This window comes from Rana temporaria, chromosome 4, assembly GCF_905171775.1.
Source record: "Rana temporaria chromosome 4, aRanTem1.1, whole genome shotgun sequence".
Lineage (NCBI taxonomy): Eukaryota > Metazoa > Chordata > Amphibia > Anura > Ranidae > Rana > Rana temporaria.
The window spans coordinates 414,818,882-414,836,849 of NC_053492.1; the positions used below are offsets into that span (position 1 = coordinate 414,818,882).

A 17,968-nucleotide genomic window follows, 5' to 3' on the forward strand; every position below is an offset into this window, starting at 1 on the left:
TCCAATGAGCAAGGAGGGGGCAGTGCAGAGAGTGATAACTGACAGTTTGCAGCTCTCTGCTCGGGGAGCTCTGAGAACCAAGCGATCGGCGCTGTCATTGTTAGAGCCGGTGGGGGGACTGATGCAGCATCCACCTGGGTAAGTATGATTTATGATTTGGGTCATGTTAAAGGGTTACTAAAGGAATTTTTTTTTTCTTTAAAATAACAAACATGTTATACTTACCTCCACTGTGCAGTTCGTTTTGCACAGTGTGGCCCGGATCCACGTCTTCTGGGGGTCCCTCGGCGGCTGTCTCTGGTCCTCCCCGCAATTACTCACCACAGTCATGCGAGAGCTCGCATGGTAGTCAGTAACCGCATCACTGGATGTGATTGACAGCAGTGCCAGCCAATGGCTGCACTGCTCTCAATCCATCCGCTCTAGCCAATCAGTGGCCAGGCTGAGCGGCGAAGAAGATCTCGGGACCGCGCGCGGGACTTTCAAGGGGTCAGGTAAGTATAAGGGGGCTCGGGAGGCACATTTAACCCCCGCTAGCGTCCTAGAAAGGGTTAGAGCAGCGCATTGTGGGCGGTATAGTCGCGCTGTCCCATTGATTTGAATGGGCAGCAACGGTGGAGGAGCGGTATACACACCGCTCCAAAGATGCGGCTAGCAGGACTTCTTTTTACCGTCCTGCTGGCGCAACGCTGGATACAATAGAGCAGCACTTTTAGGGCGGATTGCATGCGCTATTTTAACGCTATAGCGCCTGCAATACGCTCTCAGTGTGAAAGGGGTCTAAATGCCATAAGGGCTCATTTACACGTGGGAGCAATGCCGCAGCCATGGCAGAACAATGCATGCGGTTGCGTGGTATTTAGGGGGGTTAAAACAGGCCGTGAGACGGCGATAGAACACCGCTTCACCGCCTGTCTTTTGCTCTTTGAAGAGCGATCTGAACCCGAATCGCTCATTACAGCAGGTGTATGCGAGAGTTAAGTGCGCTCGTGTCATGTTTACACTGACATCAATGGAAGCGTTTTGAGAGCGATAAAGCCTGGCAAGTGACACACGTAGAGTCAGTTTTGATGCGGCACAACGCAGTCATGTGACCAACACTGGGCGCTGCAATGCGCGTAATTTTGGCAAACGTTCCTGGAGCTCAGAAAACGTTCATGAAATGCCTGGTTGTGTCATCCTAACCTGAACCTGTCCATGGATACAAATGTAAACATTCATTCTGAAGTCTATCCTGTTATAATAACAGAGTACATCCCTCTCATGTCCCAGAGCGCCCCTTCCCCTCACAGCGCTGACAAGTCATGTGACCAGACACGTACGAGAGAGCAGCGCGCATGCGCAGAGGAGAAGCCGGCTCCGGAGCTGCTGCTTGGATACGTGAAGGGCCTTCTGGGGCCCCGGCGGGTACAGACAGAGCGCCGGTCCACCCGTGAGTGTACCATCCCCCACCCCTCTCCTCGCCACAGCTGTACCCGCACCGGACTGTGCATGTGAGACACGGAGAGCACGGACAGGTCACCTACCTAAGGGGGGGAGGGGACACCACTGCACCGGTTCACCTGAGGCGCATCAGTGTGTGTCCCCCGGTGGGCGGAGTCGTGTGGTGGGCGGGGATAGTGCTGTATGAGGAGGAATGTCCCCGCTGCTCAGTCCTCCTGTATTGTGTATATGGGGTCAGTGCCTAAGTCTGCGCTCACCTCAGAGACAAGACGTGCGCCGCGTTTTGTTTTTGGACGCGTTTGGCGCACATCGCTATAGGGCATCGCCTTCACTTAAAGGCGAGGTTCACCCTAAAAACAACTTTTTCTTACTACACTGGCCCCCCACATTACAATACGAGTATGCCTGTTAGTTTTTTTTTGCTGCTGTACATACCTTGATACAGCATATTCACCCGTGGCTTCGGGGTTGCGAGTCCCGCGGGAGTGGGCGTTCCTATCATGCTGGTGATTGACATTTTAACAAAAAACAAGCTCCCCCCCCCCGTCGCGTAAGCCGCATCACGATTGCCGAAAGGAGCCGAACGGCGATGCGCAGGCGCAGTATAGCGCCGACTCGCCGTTCGGCTCCTTTCGCCAATCGTGACGCGGCTTACGCGACGGGGGGAGCTAGTTTTTTGTCAAAACGTCAATCACCAGCATGATAGGAACGCCCACTCCCGCGGCACTCGCAACCCCCGAAGCCACGGGTGAATATGCTGTATCAAGGTATGTACAGCAGCAAAAAAAAAACTAACAGGCATAATCGTATTGTAATGTGGGGGGCCAGTGTAATAAGAAGTTGTTTTTAGGGTGAACCTCCCCTTTAAATAGGATATCTCTACAAGGGTTACACCTAGGGTTGCCACCTATCCAGGATTCACCCGGACAGTTCGGGTTTTGAATCAGTCACCTGAAACCCAGACACATTATTCAGACCGGGCTCTGGCTCCCCAATAAGCATGAGCTCCGGCGTGTTCGAAAGCTCCACGTGCAGAGCCCGCCAGGAAGTCGGCACTGCGCTGCGCTAATCACAGGCAGTGAGACATTTCCCGTACTCCGCAGCCGCGCATCAGGAAAATGTCTTACTGCCTGTGATCAGCGCAGTGCCAACCTCCTGGCGGGCTCTGCACTGGAGCTTTCGAACACGCCGGAGCTCATTCTTACTCCACAAGTAACCAAGCTAGTCATACGCAAATCTCTTGCCGCTGTTTGTGGACAGGTTTGGCTTCACTGAAGGGTGGGGGTGATGATGTCGGCAAGAGAAATTTGGCCACACCCACTGGTGCACGCTGTGCGCTATGTTACTACTCTCCTTGGGGCACCCAAATGTGTCCCAGGTCTTTTAGGCTACTTTCATACTGGGACGTTGGCGGTAAAGCGCCGCTATTTTTAGTGGTGCTTTACTGTCCTTTTTGTGGTGGTTCTTGCCCGCTAGTCGGGTGCTTTTAACCCCCACTAACGGCCAAAAAAGGGTTAAAAGCGCCCACAAAATGACGCTTTGCCAGCACTTCGGCAGGGCTGCCCATTGATATTAATGGGCAGGGGCGCATTAGGAGCGGTGGACTTTTTTTACCGTCCTGCCAGTGCACCACTCCAGTCTGAAAACCAGTGGCGGTGCGTCCATAGAGGGCGCAGGAGCGCCGCCCCCTCTCTCTCCTGCACCGCATTGCATGAATCTATGTATTGTTGCTGCCGCCCACTATTCAGATGGCCGGCCCCCTGGTGAGCGCCAGCCATCTGAATAACGGCAGCTGGTTGACTTTGGAAGTGCCTATCAGACCTAGTGGCTCTGATAGGCTGTAATTGGAAAGCCTGAGGGCTGTAATTGGCTTTTAAATAGTGAACCAGGAGACGCACGGGGGTGCGTTCCCTGGCTAACACTGACAGGCGTCTCAGCCAATCAGGTTTACCGTAAACCTGATTGGCTGAAGCGTCATCGAGGGCTGGAAAGGACATCGAGGGACTGTGGAAGGAGGATGGCTGACCCCAGAAAGGTAAGTGTCGGGCGGGGGGGCAATCTGTCAGCATTTTACAGGGCACAAGTGGTAGTTGAGACAAGTGGCGACAATTGATGGGCACAGTGTCGACAGTTGATGGGCACAGTGGCGACAATTGATGGGCACAGTGTCGACAGTTGATGGGCACAGTGGCGACAATTGATGGGTACAGTGGCGACAATTGATGGGCACAGTTGCGACAATTGATGGCACAGTGGCTGTATTTGGCATGGCACAGTGGCTGCGTTTAGCATGGCACAGTGGTGACAATTGATGGGCACAGTGGCTGCGTTTGATGGCACAGTGGCTGTATTTGGCATGGCACAGTGGCTGCGTTTAGCATGGCACAGTGGTGACAATTGATGGGCACATTGGCGACAATTGATGGCACAGTGGCTGCGTTTGATGGCATGGCACAGTGTTGACAATTAATGGGCACAGTGACAACAATTGATGGCACAGTGGCTGCGTTTGATGGCATGGCACAGTGATAAAAATTGATGGGCACAGTGGCGATAAATGATGGCACCGCATACCAGCTCATTATGAAATACTTACCTCGGAACGAGGTGAGAGGAACTTACCTGGTCCACGCCGAGGGAGATGTCATCTTTCCTCGGCGTGTCTTCCGGGTATCGCCGCTCCAGCGCTGTGATTGGCTGGAGCGGCGATGTCATCACTCCTGCGCATGCACGCGGGAGACTTCTCCCCGGCAAGGTCTGGCGGCTGCCGGGCCTTTAGCCGAGGATCTCCGCTGCGCATGCGCCGCTGCAGTCAGCGGCGCATTGCGGGGGGGAATATCTCCTAAACCGTACAGGTTTAGGAGATATTCTTTATACCTACATGTAAGACTTATTATAGGCTTACCTGTAGGTAAAAGTGGTAGTACAGAGTTTACTACCACTTTAAAACACTTGGGCTTTCACATTGGAGAGACAGTAGAGGCGCTGTTTTTAGCAGTAAAGCGCCTCAGTATGAAAGCAGCCTTAAAATCCTATAGTGTTTACTGCAAAAAAAATAATTGCCCTGTGCTGCAAAAGTGTTTGGTTTGAAGAAAAGGGGGCAACCCTAGTTTTACCGCTATTGGTGCCCACACTAAGCATTCACACGAGTACTCATCCCATACCTGAACCCAATACCCCTGCGGTGTGATTTGATATCATACACAATCAATGGGCTCAAATCGCACTGCAAAAAAAAATTGCATGTAATTTAAACAGGAATGCGGCGCGGTACCTGTCTGACTCACATTACCACACCGCTCCTGTACCCAGTCCGTACTCCTGTCCTGGGTTCTCACAGGAGCCGAGCATGATTTACATCTCTGGAGCCTATAGGCAGAGAAATCTGAAGCGCCCCCCTTACAAAAATAATAAGACAGCAAGACCGACTTTTTCTATTTTCTTGATAAATCACTTATACAAGTGTCTCACTCTCTAGTCCTGCAAAAAACATATTTATAATGGGCCAGATCCACAAATATCCTGCGTAACTTAAATCTTCCGATTTAAGTTACACCGCCGCAAAATTTCTACCTAAGTGCCCAATCCACAAAGCACTTACCTTGAAATTTGCGGCGGTGTAACTTAAATGTGTCCGGCGCAAGGCGTGCCGAATCTAATGGGGCGAGTCCCATTTAAATTAGGCGCGCTCCCGCGCCGGACGTACTGCGCATGCTCCGTCGGGTAACTTACCCGACGTGCATTGCGCTAACAGACGTCGCTCTGACGTCATTTGCTTAGACGTAAACTTAAATGGCTTCCAGCGCCATTCACGGACGTCTTACGCAAACGACGTAGAGTTTAAAATTTCGACGCGGGAACGATGGCCATACTTAATAGGGCTTAGGCAAATAGGACTTAGCCCTATTTTTACACGGCGTAACTCGACGTAAACTACGTAAATTCAGCGCGACGGGCCTGTCGGAACGTTCGTGGATCGCCGTAAGTGCATATTCTAGGCCGGCCGCAATGGCCTCGCCACCTAGCGGCCGGCCTAGAATTGCATCCTTAAGATCCGACAGTGTAATTCAATTACACATGTCGGATCTTCTGCCTATCTATGGTAAACTGATTCTGTGGATCAGTTCCAAAGATAGAAACAGGGATACGACGGCGTATCCCTTTTGAGGATAACCCCCTTAATCCCTTATCAGTGAGAGGCTAGGTTACACATTGACGCTGCGTTCCCTGTAAAAGCAGAACACAACACTATGGAAAGTATAAGTATTGCAGCTCCTAATTGTGCGTTGCGTGCCATATAGTGAAGCACATGAAAAGCATGCTTCTTCACGGTCACTTAACGTGTTCGTTTTGCGGTTACGTGAGGCACGGCATGCATTGGTCTTTATTCTTACAGTAGAGAAGTCATTAATTATAACTTTTTGTGAATTGGGACATTTAAACTTGCTTTTTTTTTTTAATTCCAATCTAAATTTAGTAGGAGTCGGAGTCGGTGCATTGTTTGCCGACTCCGACTCCAGGTACCCAAAATTTCCCCCGACTCCGACTCCTCGACTCCGACTCCACAGCCCTGGTTTAAATATACCTTTTGTAATATATTTGTTTCCATTTAATGTGCAGGTTGAAGAATGAAATACTCTTAGTTGGTGGTGCCAACTGAATAATGTAAGTATCCTTGCTTCCATTTCCAAATATTTCCTTTTAACCACTTCCTACCAGACGAACGTCCATGGTCGTCATTGACTTTAAGCTGGGATATCTGAATGATGCCTGCAGCTACAGGCATCATTCAGATATCGTCTTTTAGAGCCTGCGATTCTGTGCACCGTAAAAATGATCATAGCGGCTGTTCCACCGGCGAGAGGGGACATCATCCCCCCTCCCGCCGCCCTCTGGTGCTGCGATCGGTGAGTCGGAGAACAGATCCCCGGCCCCGGATGCCTACCATAGAAATTTCCGGCGGACCAGATGGTCGCCGGAGTCTCTATGATCGTTCGGAGGCTGGGCGCAATGATATGATGTCAAGCCCAGCCTCTGCATTAAAAAAAACTGTGCCGCCTTGGCTGGGAAGCCAGGATCGTTTTTTGTTTTTATTTAAGGCTTCCCAGCCTAGAGGTGAGATGTGGGGTCTTGTTGACCCCATATCTTACTGTAAACAGGACCTGTCATGCTTATTCCTATTACAAGGGATGTTTCCATAACTTGTAATAGGAATAAAAGTGATCAAATTTTTTTTTTAAGTGCCCCTGTCCCCGATAACTCTCACGCCGAAGCGAACGCATACGTAAGTCCCGCCCACATATAAAAACGGTGTTCAGACCACACATGTGAGGTATCGCCGCGAACGTTAGAGCGAGAGCAATAATTCTAGCCCTAGAGTTCCTCTGTAACTCAAAACATGTAACTAGTAAAACATTTTAAAGCGTCGCCCATGAGGATTTTTAAGTACCAAAGTTTGCGCCATTCCACGAGTGTGTGCAGTTTTGAAGGGTGACATGTTGGGTATCTATTTACTCATAACATTATCTTTCACATTATGCTAAAAAAGTGGGCTGACTTTAATGTTTTGTTATTTAATTCATGAAACCGTTTTCCCAAAAAAAGGCGCTTGAAAAATTATTGTGCAAATACTATGCAAGATAAAAAGTTGCAACGACCTCCATTTTATTCCCTAGGGTGTCTGCTAAATAAACGTATATAGTGTTTGGGGGTTCTGAGTAATTTTTTAGCAAAAATAAATATATGATTTTAGCATGTAGGAGAGGAGTGCCAGAATAGGCCCAGTATAGAAGTGGTTAAAGCAAAACCCTACCCAACATGGGAGATAGTAGAGCACTGCATTATGAATTTTCCTTATGCAAATTCAATTCCAAAAAAATTGGGATGCTGTGTAAAATCTACATAAAAACAATGCAATGATTTGCAAATCTTATAAATTCATATTGTATTCACAATAGAAACTAGAAATGTCAAAACTAGAAACATTTAGAATTTTAAAATATAAGGTCATTTTGAAATTGATTGCAGCAACACATCTCCAAAAAAAGCTGGGAAAGTAAGTGGCACTAATGCCGCGTACACACAACCGATTTTCGCGATGTGAAAAATTAAATTTTTTTTTTAATGTCATTAAAAACGACCGTGTGTGGGCTCCAGAGCATTTTTTGCGACGTTAAAAATGGGCATTAAAAATTTAGAACATGCTCTAAATTTTCGCGTCGTTTTTAACGTCGTAAAAATAGGTCGTGTGTAGGCTTTAACGACGTGAAAATAACGTGCATGCTCAGAAGCAAGTTATGAGACGGGAGCGTTCGTTCTGGTAAAACTAGCGTTCGTAATGGAGATAGCACATTCATCACGCTGTAACAGACTGAAAAGCAGGAAGACTGAAAAGCGCAAATCAGCAAAAGCAGCCCCAAGGGTGACGCCATCCGAATGGAACTTCCCCTTTATAGTGCCGTCGTACGTCACCGCGCTTTGCTAGAGCATTTTTTTTTTTAACGATCGTGTGTAGGCAAGGCAGGCTTAACAATAATCGGGTTGAAAAAAACTTTGATCGTGTGTACGCGGCATAACAAGGAAAAGTTTAAAGAAATATTTTGCAACCAATGAGGTTAATTTGCAACAGGTCAGTAACATGCTTGGGTATAAAAAGAGCATCTAGAGAGTCAGTGTCTCAGAAGTAAAGATGGGCAGAGAGGATCATCAATCTGTGAAAAGCTGCATCTAAAAATTGACAGACAATTTCAGAATAATGATGCTATATTTGCTATTTTACGTTGAGGAACATCTACAGTACATAAAAACATGAAAAGAGTCTAAGGCCCCATACACACGATAGAATCCATCCGCAGATAAATCCCAGCAAATGGGTTTCTGCGGATAGATTCTATGGTGTGTACACGCCAGCGGATCTCTTTCCGCGGAGAAATCTCCTCTGGGATGGATTCCAGCAGATCGAATATTTGTTGTGCTGCACAACGAATCCATCTGCTGAAATCCATTCCAACGGATGGATCCGCTCGTCTGTACAGACTTACCGGATCCATCCGTCCAAAGGGATTCCCCGCACGCGTCGTAATGATTTGACGCATGCGTGGAATTCCTTATATGACAGCGTCGCGCCCGTCGCCGCGTCATAATCGCGGCGACGGCGCGACACGTCATCGGCAGAGGATTTCCGCGCGGATTTTAATGGGATGGTGTGTACACTCCATCCCATCGAAATCAGCGGATTTCTTTGAGAGGATTTATCCGTGGAAACGGTCCGCTGGACCGTATCTGCGGATAAATCCTCTCGTGTGTATGGGGCCTAAGAATCGGGAGAAATATGTGCACAAGGGACAAGGCGATCACAATATCGGATACCTGTAATCTCCAGGCCCTCAGATAGCGCTGCATTAAAATTGGGCACAATTCTGTGATGGACATCATTGCATGGGCACAGGAGTACTTCCAAAAATCACTTCCTGTGAACAGTTTGCAGGTTAAGGCTTTATCTTGTAAAGAAGAAGCCATATCTGAACATGATGGTCTTCTCTGGGCCAAAGCTCATGTAAAGAAGACTCAAGACTGTTGAGCAGGTAGAATACTAGAACAGGCAAGAATAGGATAACATTTCTTGTCCGAAACACCAGCAACTGGCCGCCTCAGTTCCCAGACGTTTACAGAGTGTTGGTAAAATAAGAGGGGATTCTATACCGTGGTAAACGTCACCCTGTCACAACTTTTTTGAGACATGTTGCTACCATCAAACAAATTTACTGGTTTGTCAACAATCTTATTTTCCTTATTCAGTACAGACAGAGACTTGTTTAAATGAAAAGCAGTCCAACTTGAGGGGTGGCCCACTAACAAAAACAGATCAAGAAGGGCTTGACACTCCTTTTAAATTTTTAACTAAAATAATAAACATGTTATACTTACCGGCTCTACGCAATGGTATTGTACAGAGCAGCCCCAATCCTTCTCTTCTGGGGTCCCCTTCAGCCGTTAATGGCTCCGCCTCTTGTGTGTGCCACCATGTCTGCCTGCAAGGTTTTTTTTGTGGCGGGGTCTCACTTGGTAGATTCATTGAGCGCGTGACCTGGCTTTGTTCCTGTTTGACTGGATGATGCCGGGTATTAATCCTGGATGGGGTGACATCATTTCTAGGTGTCGGAAGCTCTGGTTCTAAACCTCATTCTCTGTGCGGGAGATGGGAAGGGCCAGCTGGTGCCTTAATGGTGGTTCTTTCCAGCACCAGCATTCAGAATGCCACACATGGAGGACCTGATACTGCATTTTGGACTCTTCAGTGCAGGCTGCAGCTCTAAGCTGGAGGTTGCTCACCTACTTGCTTTCATATGTTTGTTCCTAGGTTTTCACCTAGCCTGACATCTGTCACTTGGGGGCCCCTGGTTTTTAATAATAAAGAGAGAAATATATATCAATTGATATATATAAAATGCTAGACATTCCTTTTAATATATATAGATTTGTTTGCTCCCTTTACAATCTCATGGTGTTGTGGAATGTATGTTTTTGCTTTTCATAGAAGTTCTTAATGCGGTGTGAATTGCATTTGTACTCGGGGCTGGTGCTACCCCTAGGCAAACTAGGCAGCTGCCTAGGGCGCCGGCCGCTTTTTTCCCTACTCTCCGTCTGTTCGTGTTATGTAAGTTTCCGGTGCTGAATTATAAATACCTCTGTAATAAATGTTTTAACCTCTAGTTGGCGCTGCTGGGATAAAGTGTGCACATCTAGGGAGATGCAGGGGATGCCTCTGATGCATGCTACTCAGGCAGCCGCTCTGTAGTGTCATTATAGAGGCACAGCACTGGAGGACATGTCCTCTCATGGAACGGAAGCAAACATCCCCTGAGCGCCTCTATGATCAGTGCTCTCTACTGCAGCCACATGCTTCCTCTAGCGCCGACTCTTGTCACACTGATGCTCAGGCAAAGTGGGTGGGTTTAGGGGCCGGGGGGGGGGGGGTGTCAAAATTAGGTTTTGTCTGGGGTGTCGAATATCCTTAGACCCACCCTGTTTGTACTATAGATTACGGCATCTCTCTGATGTTTACAAAAAAATGCATTGCCATGCTATTTCATAGACCAGGGGTCAATAAATTGCGGCCCAGGGGCCAGATGCGGCCCTTTGCTTGCATTTATCCAGCCCCTTGGCCCCTCTGATAAGAGACACTATTTTGCCCTCTGACTTTAAAAATGGAGCATAATTCTTGCCACTGACTTCACCAATGGGACACTCTAATACCAAAGATGGGGCACGGTTTACTCCCACTGATCCCAGAAAAAAAAAAAATCTATTCCTGCTGCCCACAGTCCGGCGCCCCTAAAGTCTGAAGGAAAGTAAACTGGCCCTTTGTTTAGAAAGTTTGGAGACCCCTATCATAGACCCATAATATGAACTCCTTTTATTTTAATGATTTATGGAAAGTTATTGCAGCAATAGAGACTGCTCTTTAGTATATCTGTTGTGTATGCTCATTTTGTCTTGCACTTTGAAAGGGAGTCCTTCCCTGGCATACATAGTTGAAGTCTGGGTTGGATTTGTTTGCATATTATAACACCATAATTCTTTTCCAGGAATTCCTCTAAATTATGGTTATCGGGGTGCTCTTTCCTAAGACAGAAATGATAGATCTGGGGTAACACCATGGAAAAGGCAGTAAATTCATCAGAAACCTCACCTTCTAAATCATCTCAGGTTTCAAGTAGGAAAGAGACTGAATCAACCAAAGATGCAGACTCCAGTAAAACGCAGAAGGGAAAAAGAGTTGGCTTCGTATTGGTGCATGCAGGTAAGGTAGAACAGATATGAACATTTCCTAGTATCATCTGTTTATTTTTATTATAATTTTTTGGGAGTAGAGAAGAATGTACCCCCCCCCTTTTTTTTGCCACAATCAATGAGAGAGAAATTGATAGGAAATCTGAAATTCTAAAGTTGTTGCCATAGATGGATAAAAATGACAGATAAAACAGCGCTGGTTCCTCCTTGTTTGATACTATAAACTAATAATTGCAGCAAAAAATAAACTGACCTGTGAAGACTGATAACAACAAAAACCTGGGGAATGCCCAGGAAAAAACCAAGCCTACTTACCGACCAGCTCGCAGACACCCTATTAACCTGTCTAACAGTATGTGTTAAAAACAGGGGTGTTGTCCGCACACATTTGCAAACGCATGCGTGAGCTACAGAGCCGCGTCACGGCACCCTGGAATCTGTGGTCCTACACTAAACTATGAGTGTCCCCACAATGGAGGCACAGGTGAAGACTGACCCTTCTCTATTCTCCCTAAAGCTGAAACATTATAATTTGGGTATACATACACTTTTTAAAGTAAGATGTGCAGTTTTATACGTTATTTTTGCTTTGTAGAATCTAGTTTGAGCCCCAGTAACACCCTGGTCACACCGATCATGACATTGAAATCCTGCTACTTCACTTAAAGCAGCGCGATTTCAAACTAGCATTCCAGTGCTACTTCAGGTGCGACTTGGAAGACATCTGTGTGACCTCATGCACAGATCACTATACAAGTCGCAACTGAACCTTCAAAAAGTAGAGCAGGAACTTTTGACTGCTTTCAATGCGGAATGTAAGGTGCGATTTTAAACTGTCAAATCACATGAAGGCCCATTTATACATAAATTGTTTTTGAGGAGTGTTTTGTGCTGGTGATATAAATGATACAATTCTAACCTATTTTTTTTTTGGTGCGGTTCAAAATATTCTTCATGCTGCAGTTTCCAGCAAATGCATCTTTCATGTGGGTGAAAAAAACACTACTAAACCTTATAAAACTTTTATTGGTCATCAGTCCCCCTGAAGGTTTCTTCCTGCATTTTTTCGGGCAGCATAATGCCTCTGGGCAGGTCCCCTGTATGTCAGTTCTACATTGTGAGGGACACCACCAAAGAAAGTGAGAGAAATGGTTCTAGGGACCTCCGACACTGTTAATTCTAAATGAATGAACTGTACTATTGATCTTCATCATTTCACAGGTGTGTGTAATTTTGAAGTTTGGTTTATTTGTTATCTATTTACTTGACCGAATGTCGCATTGTCTTTTTTTCCCAAAAATTGGGTATTACATAAAGCCTGTGTACAAAATAATTTTCTAAATGATTTCTTATATTTTCTGTAAAAAAAAAAAAAAAAAAATGATTAACAGTGACAATGATATTGTGTGACATAATAAAAATCAACTTCTACCATTTTATTGCATAAAGGGTCTCTGCTTTCACAAAACATAATGTCGTAGCAGTTTTAAGTAAACTTTATGCCTAAAATGTTAATTTTGAAGCTGAGTTTTAAGTATTCAATTTTCATTGTTCCATCCTGAACCAGTGTAAGAATTCATGTGGCATACCTGTGAGATCTGTGGAAGCTTGAAATCACTGTAGTAGGTGCTGCTATTACAGTGATTTCTGCAGTCCTGTAGCAATTAGCTGCCCTGCTGCATAGTGTACATAGGTGGTCACTTGCTCGGCATGGGCACCATTTACAGAATGCAAGGCCCTCTCTGATTGGACTTGGTGGAGATTGTGACATTACTGCCCTGCCTCTTCACCTCATGGGACCTGGAAGATTGTGACAGTCACTTTAGTAGTTCCTCCTAATACAAGGATTTGCAGCTTTCACAGGGATCCCACAGGTATGGCACAAGCATACACACATTGGTCCGCTGGACTGTAACCATGCAATAAAAAGCTCACCTCAAATCTAACCTCTGGGGTAAAAAGGTAATATAAAATGCAGCTGAACATAATTTTTTGTGTTTGGATTTGCTTTTCTTTATACTGATAAGTAATATACATTTTATGATGCTGGGTCTTTTAACATGTATATTTGTTTAGGTGCTGGCTATCATTCAGAATCAAAAGCGAAGGAGTACAAGCATGTCTGTAAACGAGCATGTAAAAAGGTACATGTTTTATTTTTTTTTACCCCTATATATGCAATAAATCCCCCCCCCCCACACCTAGGCCTCATTCACACTGGCACTGACAAACATACATTTATCTTTGTTTATAGGACATTTTGAAACGCATATGTGATTTTTCTATGGTACCATTTACAATGTGCATTTTAGGTGCAGTCAGTTTAGCTTCATTTAGAATTCTGTGCGTCCAGGTTCCAATTAGACACTTTAAAATGCAGCTACATCCATGTAATCTGCTTTTAAAGTAGGAACATCCTAACACAGGTAAAAGTGATCTGAAAGGCATAAAACCCTTTCAGTCTGTCATTCTTGACATTTTAGTGTGCCCAGGAGGGACAGGTCCAGCATCCAGCCCCATTGCAGGCAGCCTATTTTTAAACATTGTATCGAGTGGTATGCTCAGAAGACCTGCGTTCTGGACTTTCATCCCTGAATGCACAGAGCCCTAAATGCAAGGACCACTTGGTGCAGCATTCAGCCCCATCCAACTGGACGCTGAACCGTGCTCAATAAAACATCAGGAAGGACAGAGTGATCCTCCAAGGCCCCGTGTGCCTTACTGTTGTTTTTTCTTCCCGGATGACTTCTGCTGTTTTAGAAAAGCTGCGTGCAAGAGTAAATGCAAATTGGCTCGTCGTAGTGTTTTACGTCACCGCGTTTTGGCACGGTCGGAATTTAGTCTGATAGTGTGTATGCAAGACTGATGAAAGTCAGCTTCATCGGAATTCTGATGAAAAATTCCATTAGATTTTGTTCCATCAGAAATCCGATCGTGTGTACACGGCATTAGTGTCTGAAATAAGAAATGTCTGTTCTGTTTTAACCGAATTAGCTTTTTTTTTCTTAGCAACTGTTTAAGACATTTCCACCCTACCATTTTCTAGCCAGCCATTAACATGAAAGGCAGGATTGCATTGGTTGCTACAGAGGACATACGGTTCTCCTTTTAGAATATATTTGAGAGCGCTGTCTGTTTGTTCTCAGTATTATAAACTTTCTGCCCTTTACATGACTTTAGGTTGTTAAGAGGTTCCGAGAAAGGTTAAAGAGTTCAGATCAACCAACCTTGGTGGTCCAAATGTTTTTTATTTGTAGCAATAGACTATATTTTTGTTTCTGCTGTTACCTTCAAGCAAATGTTACATTGTTTTCGGCTGTTTTTTTGGCTTTCATACATGGCAGCAAAGGAAATAATGTTGTCGTGTGGAAAAAAGAATGCATATTTTTTTTTTCGTACGTGTGTGTAATTCACTTAGTCTTTGTAATTCAAATTTCACACACTTGCCAACATATGACACACTAGAAAAGTATGTGGTTCCATCTCAGAAAGGAATTAGACATTCATTGCAGTGGCCAGATTAAGAGAAGCCACATTCTTTGTCTCTTCATTACATAAATTGTGTTTTCATTAGTCTGTGCTGCCAAACTTGGCTCGGCAGAAAAAATCATCTCTAGACTGGTACTGAATAGCTAAGACATGGTGGGAAATGACTGTCTGCCGGATTGGTGCAGAATCGGGATGTTTGCCTTGTTTCTGGAGGCAGTGAAAATGTAGGTTTGGCAAATAAGGAGACAGATATGGCACAGGGAGTTTCAGCAGAATATTTATGTGGAACAGGATATTTTTTTTTTTTTTTTTTACTAGGCTGGACATCCCTGTTAAAGTAATATTTCCTTCTAGTCTTTACAAATATACAAGTGGGCATTTTTTCATGCCATATATTGCTCTAGCCACATCGTTAATAAAGCGGAACATCGCCTTGTTTGCATACTACCCCTCCCCCTCCCACAGCGAGTACCTGGTTTTAACTGCGGCAATCTGTGTGGAAGTTCGGGGGGTTTGAGACTGGAGCTCCTCTTTATATTTGGCTGCCTTAAAGTGGAGTTCCACCCAAAAAAACAACTACATACCGGCACATGCAGAACACTATCAACAAGTGAAATGGCCACATCTATTTTTTTTTAATAGCGTAAATACCCTATATTTAGTTTTTTAGCTGCCACTTCTGGGCTTTCCCTCCCGAGGGAGTAGGTGTTCCTACTCCTTTCCCCGACGCCGCAATGTCATCTGGGAGTACAGTGTCATGTTACCCAGAAGACAATGCGGAATGAATGAATGCCATCACAACGGGGCGTGAACTTTCAATGACACCGCCCGTTGTGATTGCAACCGTGGTGTTTACAGCACTACTCGCCGTAAGCACTGCGCATGCACGAGGAAGAGTGGTGAATGCTGGGAGATGAGCATTCACCCCTACCCGTAAATCGGTGCTTGTGGGCTTCACAATGCCCACAAGCAAAAAAGTTCTTCCTTTGCAAAAAAAAGGACAGGCGATTATTTCACGACACCAAACAAGTGAATTTTAATTTGTTCTGTAAAAACACATTAAATGCTCAAAAAAACAAACAAAAAAAAAACACTATTGGCCGCGGAACCTCCGCTTTAAGAAAATTTCAAAAACTGCTGATCTACTGGGATTTTCCCACACGACTATCTCTAGGGTTTAAAGAGAATGGTGGGAAAAAGAGAAAATATCCAGTGAGCGGCAGTTGGGTGGAGGAAAATGCCTTGTTGATGTGAGAGAATGGGCAGACTGGTTTGAGATGATAGAAAGGCAACAGTAACCCAAATAACCACTCGTTACAACCAAGGTATGCAGAATATCGTCTCTGAAAGCATAACGCATCGAACCTTGTAGCAGATGGGCTACAACAGCAGAAGACCACACCGGGTGCCAAGCCTTTCATCTAAGAACAGGAAACTGAGGCTACAATTCACACAGACCCACCAGAATTGGACAATAGAAGATTTGAAAAACGTTGCCTGGTCTGGTGAGTCTCGTTTTCAGGTCCAACATTCAGATGGTAGGGTCAGAATTTGGCATAAATAACATGAAATCATGGATCCATCCTGCCTTGTATCGATGGTTCAGGCTGGTGGTGGTATAATGGTGTGGGGATATTTTCTTGCCACACTTTTGGGTCCGTTAGTGCCAATTGAGCATCATTTAAACACCATGGCCTACCTGAGTATTGTTGCTGACCATGTCTATCCCTTTATGACTACAATGTACCCATCTTCTGATGGCTCCTTCCAGCAAGATAATGCACCGTGTCACAAAGCTCAAATCACCTCACCACTGGTTTCTTGAACACAACAATGAGTTCACTGTACTTTAATGGCCTCCACAGTCACCAGATATCCATGCAATAGCGCACCTTTAGGATGTGGTGGAACGGGAGATTCACATCATGGATGTGCAGCCAACAGATCTGCAGCAACTGCGTGATGCTATCATATCAATATGGACCAAAATGTCTGAGAAATGTTTCCAACACCTTGTTGAATCTATGCCATGAAGAATAAGGCAGTTCTGAAGGCAAAAGGGGGTCCAACCCGGTACTAGCAAGGTGTACTGAATAACGTGGCCGGTGAGTGAAGGGAAACGGAAACAGTAAGAAGTGAGACATGGAAGTGGGTTAGGGACATAATAGGAAATCACGAATTCGGTATGACTACAAAAGGATTTGAGAGCCAGAGATGTAACGCTCTCTGATCAGGTTGGTGGCCTTGTAGGAAGGGGAGGGGGGAGACACTTTTAAGAGAAATCCTGCAGTTGGTAAGTGAAGGTGATGCAGGATTTAATCCGCCGCGTCCACCCAAATTTAGAGGATCTATTTTAGGTGGAATTTGTCCCTCAACTTATGGCAACAATTAATTGTTTCAGAGCCACATCTGGGAAGTTATATTTTAACACATTGTGTGTTTTTTGTTGTGTTTTTTTTTTTTTTTTTTAATGCAAAAAATTATTCTTATTAACTATTTATGTGCAGGCAATTGAAAAGTTACAAGCTGGTGATCTTGCGACAGATGCTGTCACAGCAGCGCTCGTGGAGTTGGAGGTATGTGTGAACATAAAACAACTGTTGCTGCAAAACTGTGTATAAAGGTGGTTAAAGCGGAGTTCCACCCAGAAATGAAACTTCCGCTGATCGGATTCCCTCCCTCCGGTGCCACTTTTGGCACCTTTAAGCTGGGGAGAGGGGAGTGGATTCCCGTCTGCTGTTGAGGCGCTATGCAGGCGCTTCGGCAGCGGTACCCATTCATTTCCTATACACCGCTCCTTCACCGTCTCAAAGATGCTGCTTGCAGGACATTTTTTACCGTCCTGCCAGCGCATTGCTCGAGTGTGAAAGCACTCAGGCCTTCACACTGGGACTGCAGGGGAGGTGTTTATCAGGCTCTTTACAGGCGCTATTTTTTAACCCAAAAGCGCCTGAAAAACACCTGTGTGAAAGGGGTTTTAGTAAGGATGTCGGCACCTGCAGCAACGTTTTTTCCTGACAAGATTCTGGCCCGTGTGTACAGGGCTTAAGGCTGGGAATCAAGTGATTAAACACTGCCCATCTCTCGGTTCTCAGAGCTTTGTGAGCAGAGAGCTGGTGACTTTCAGTCAGGCTGGGGAGTAGGCAAAAGTGGTTGGGTTCAGGCTCTCGGGGGCACCTAGCTGAGCCAAGCCACAGCTCTCGGTGTCCATTCAGACACGGAGCCATGACCTGGCCCCACCCCC

The 17,968-nt window shown here is 45.6% G+C and overlaps 1 protein-coding gene across 4 annotated transcripts in view; it reads left to right on the plus strand.

Annotated features, from left to right (window-relative positions):
* Window positions 1-1,311: 1,311 nt before the first annotated feature.
* Window positions 1,312-17,968, plus strand: part of TASP1 (taspase 1) — a 167,848-nt gene continuing 151,191 nt past the window's right edge. For 2 of the 4 annotated variants that reach the window (XR_005748753.1, XM_040351285.1), the window contains exons 1-4: window positions 1,312-1,432; window positions 11,031-11,245; window positions 13,312-13,379; window positions 17,232-17,300. Coding sequence is in view for 3 of the 4 variants with exons in the window: in XM_040351285.1 (XP_040207219.1) it covers window positions 11,101-11,245; window positions 13,312-13,379; window positions 17,232-17,300 (282 nt within the window). In the remaining variant the exon portion in view is untranslated. Of the gene's footprint in view, window positions 1,433-6,063; window positions 6,109-11,030; window positions 11,246-13,311; window positions 13,380-17,231; window positions 17,301-17,968 lie in introns of all 4 variants that reach the window. The other 2 variants (XM_040351287.1, XM_040351288.1) reach the window with 2 other exon arrangements.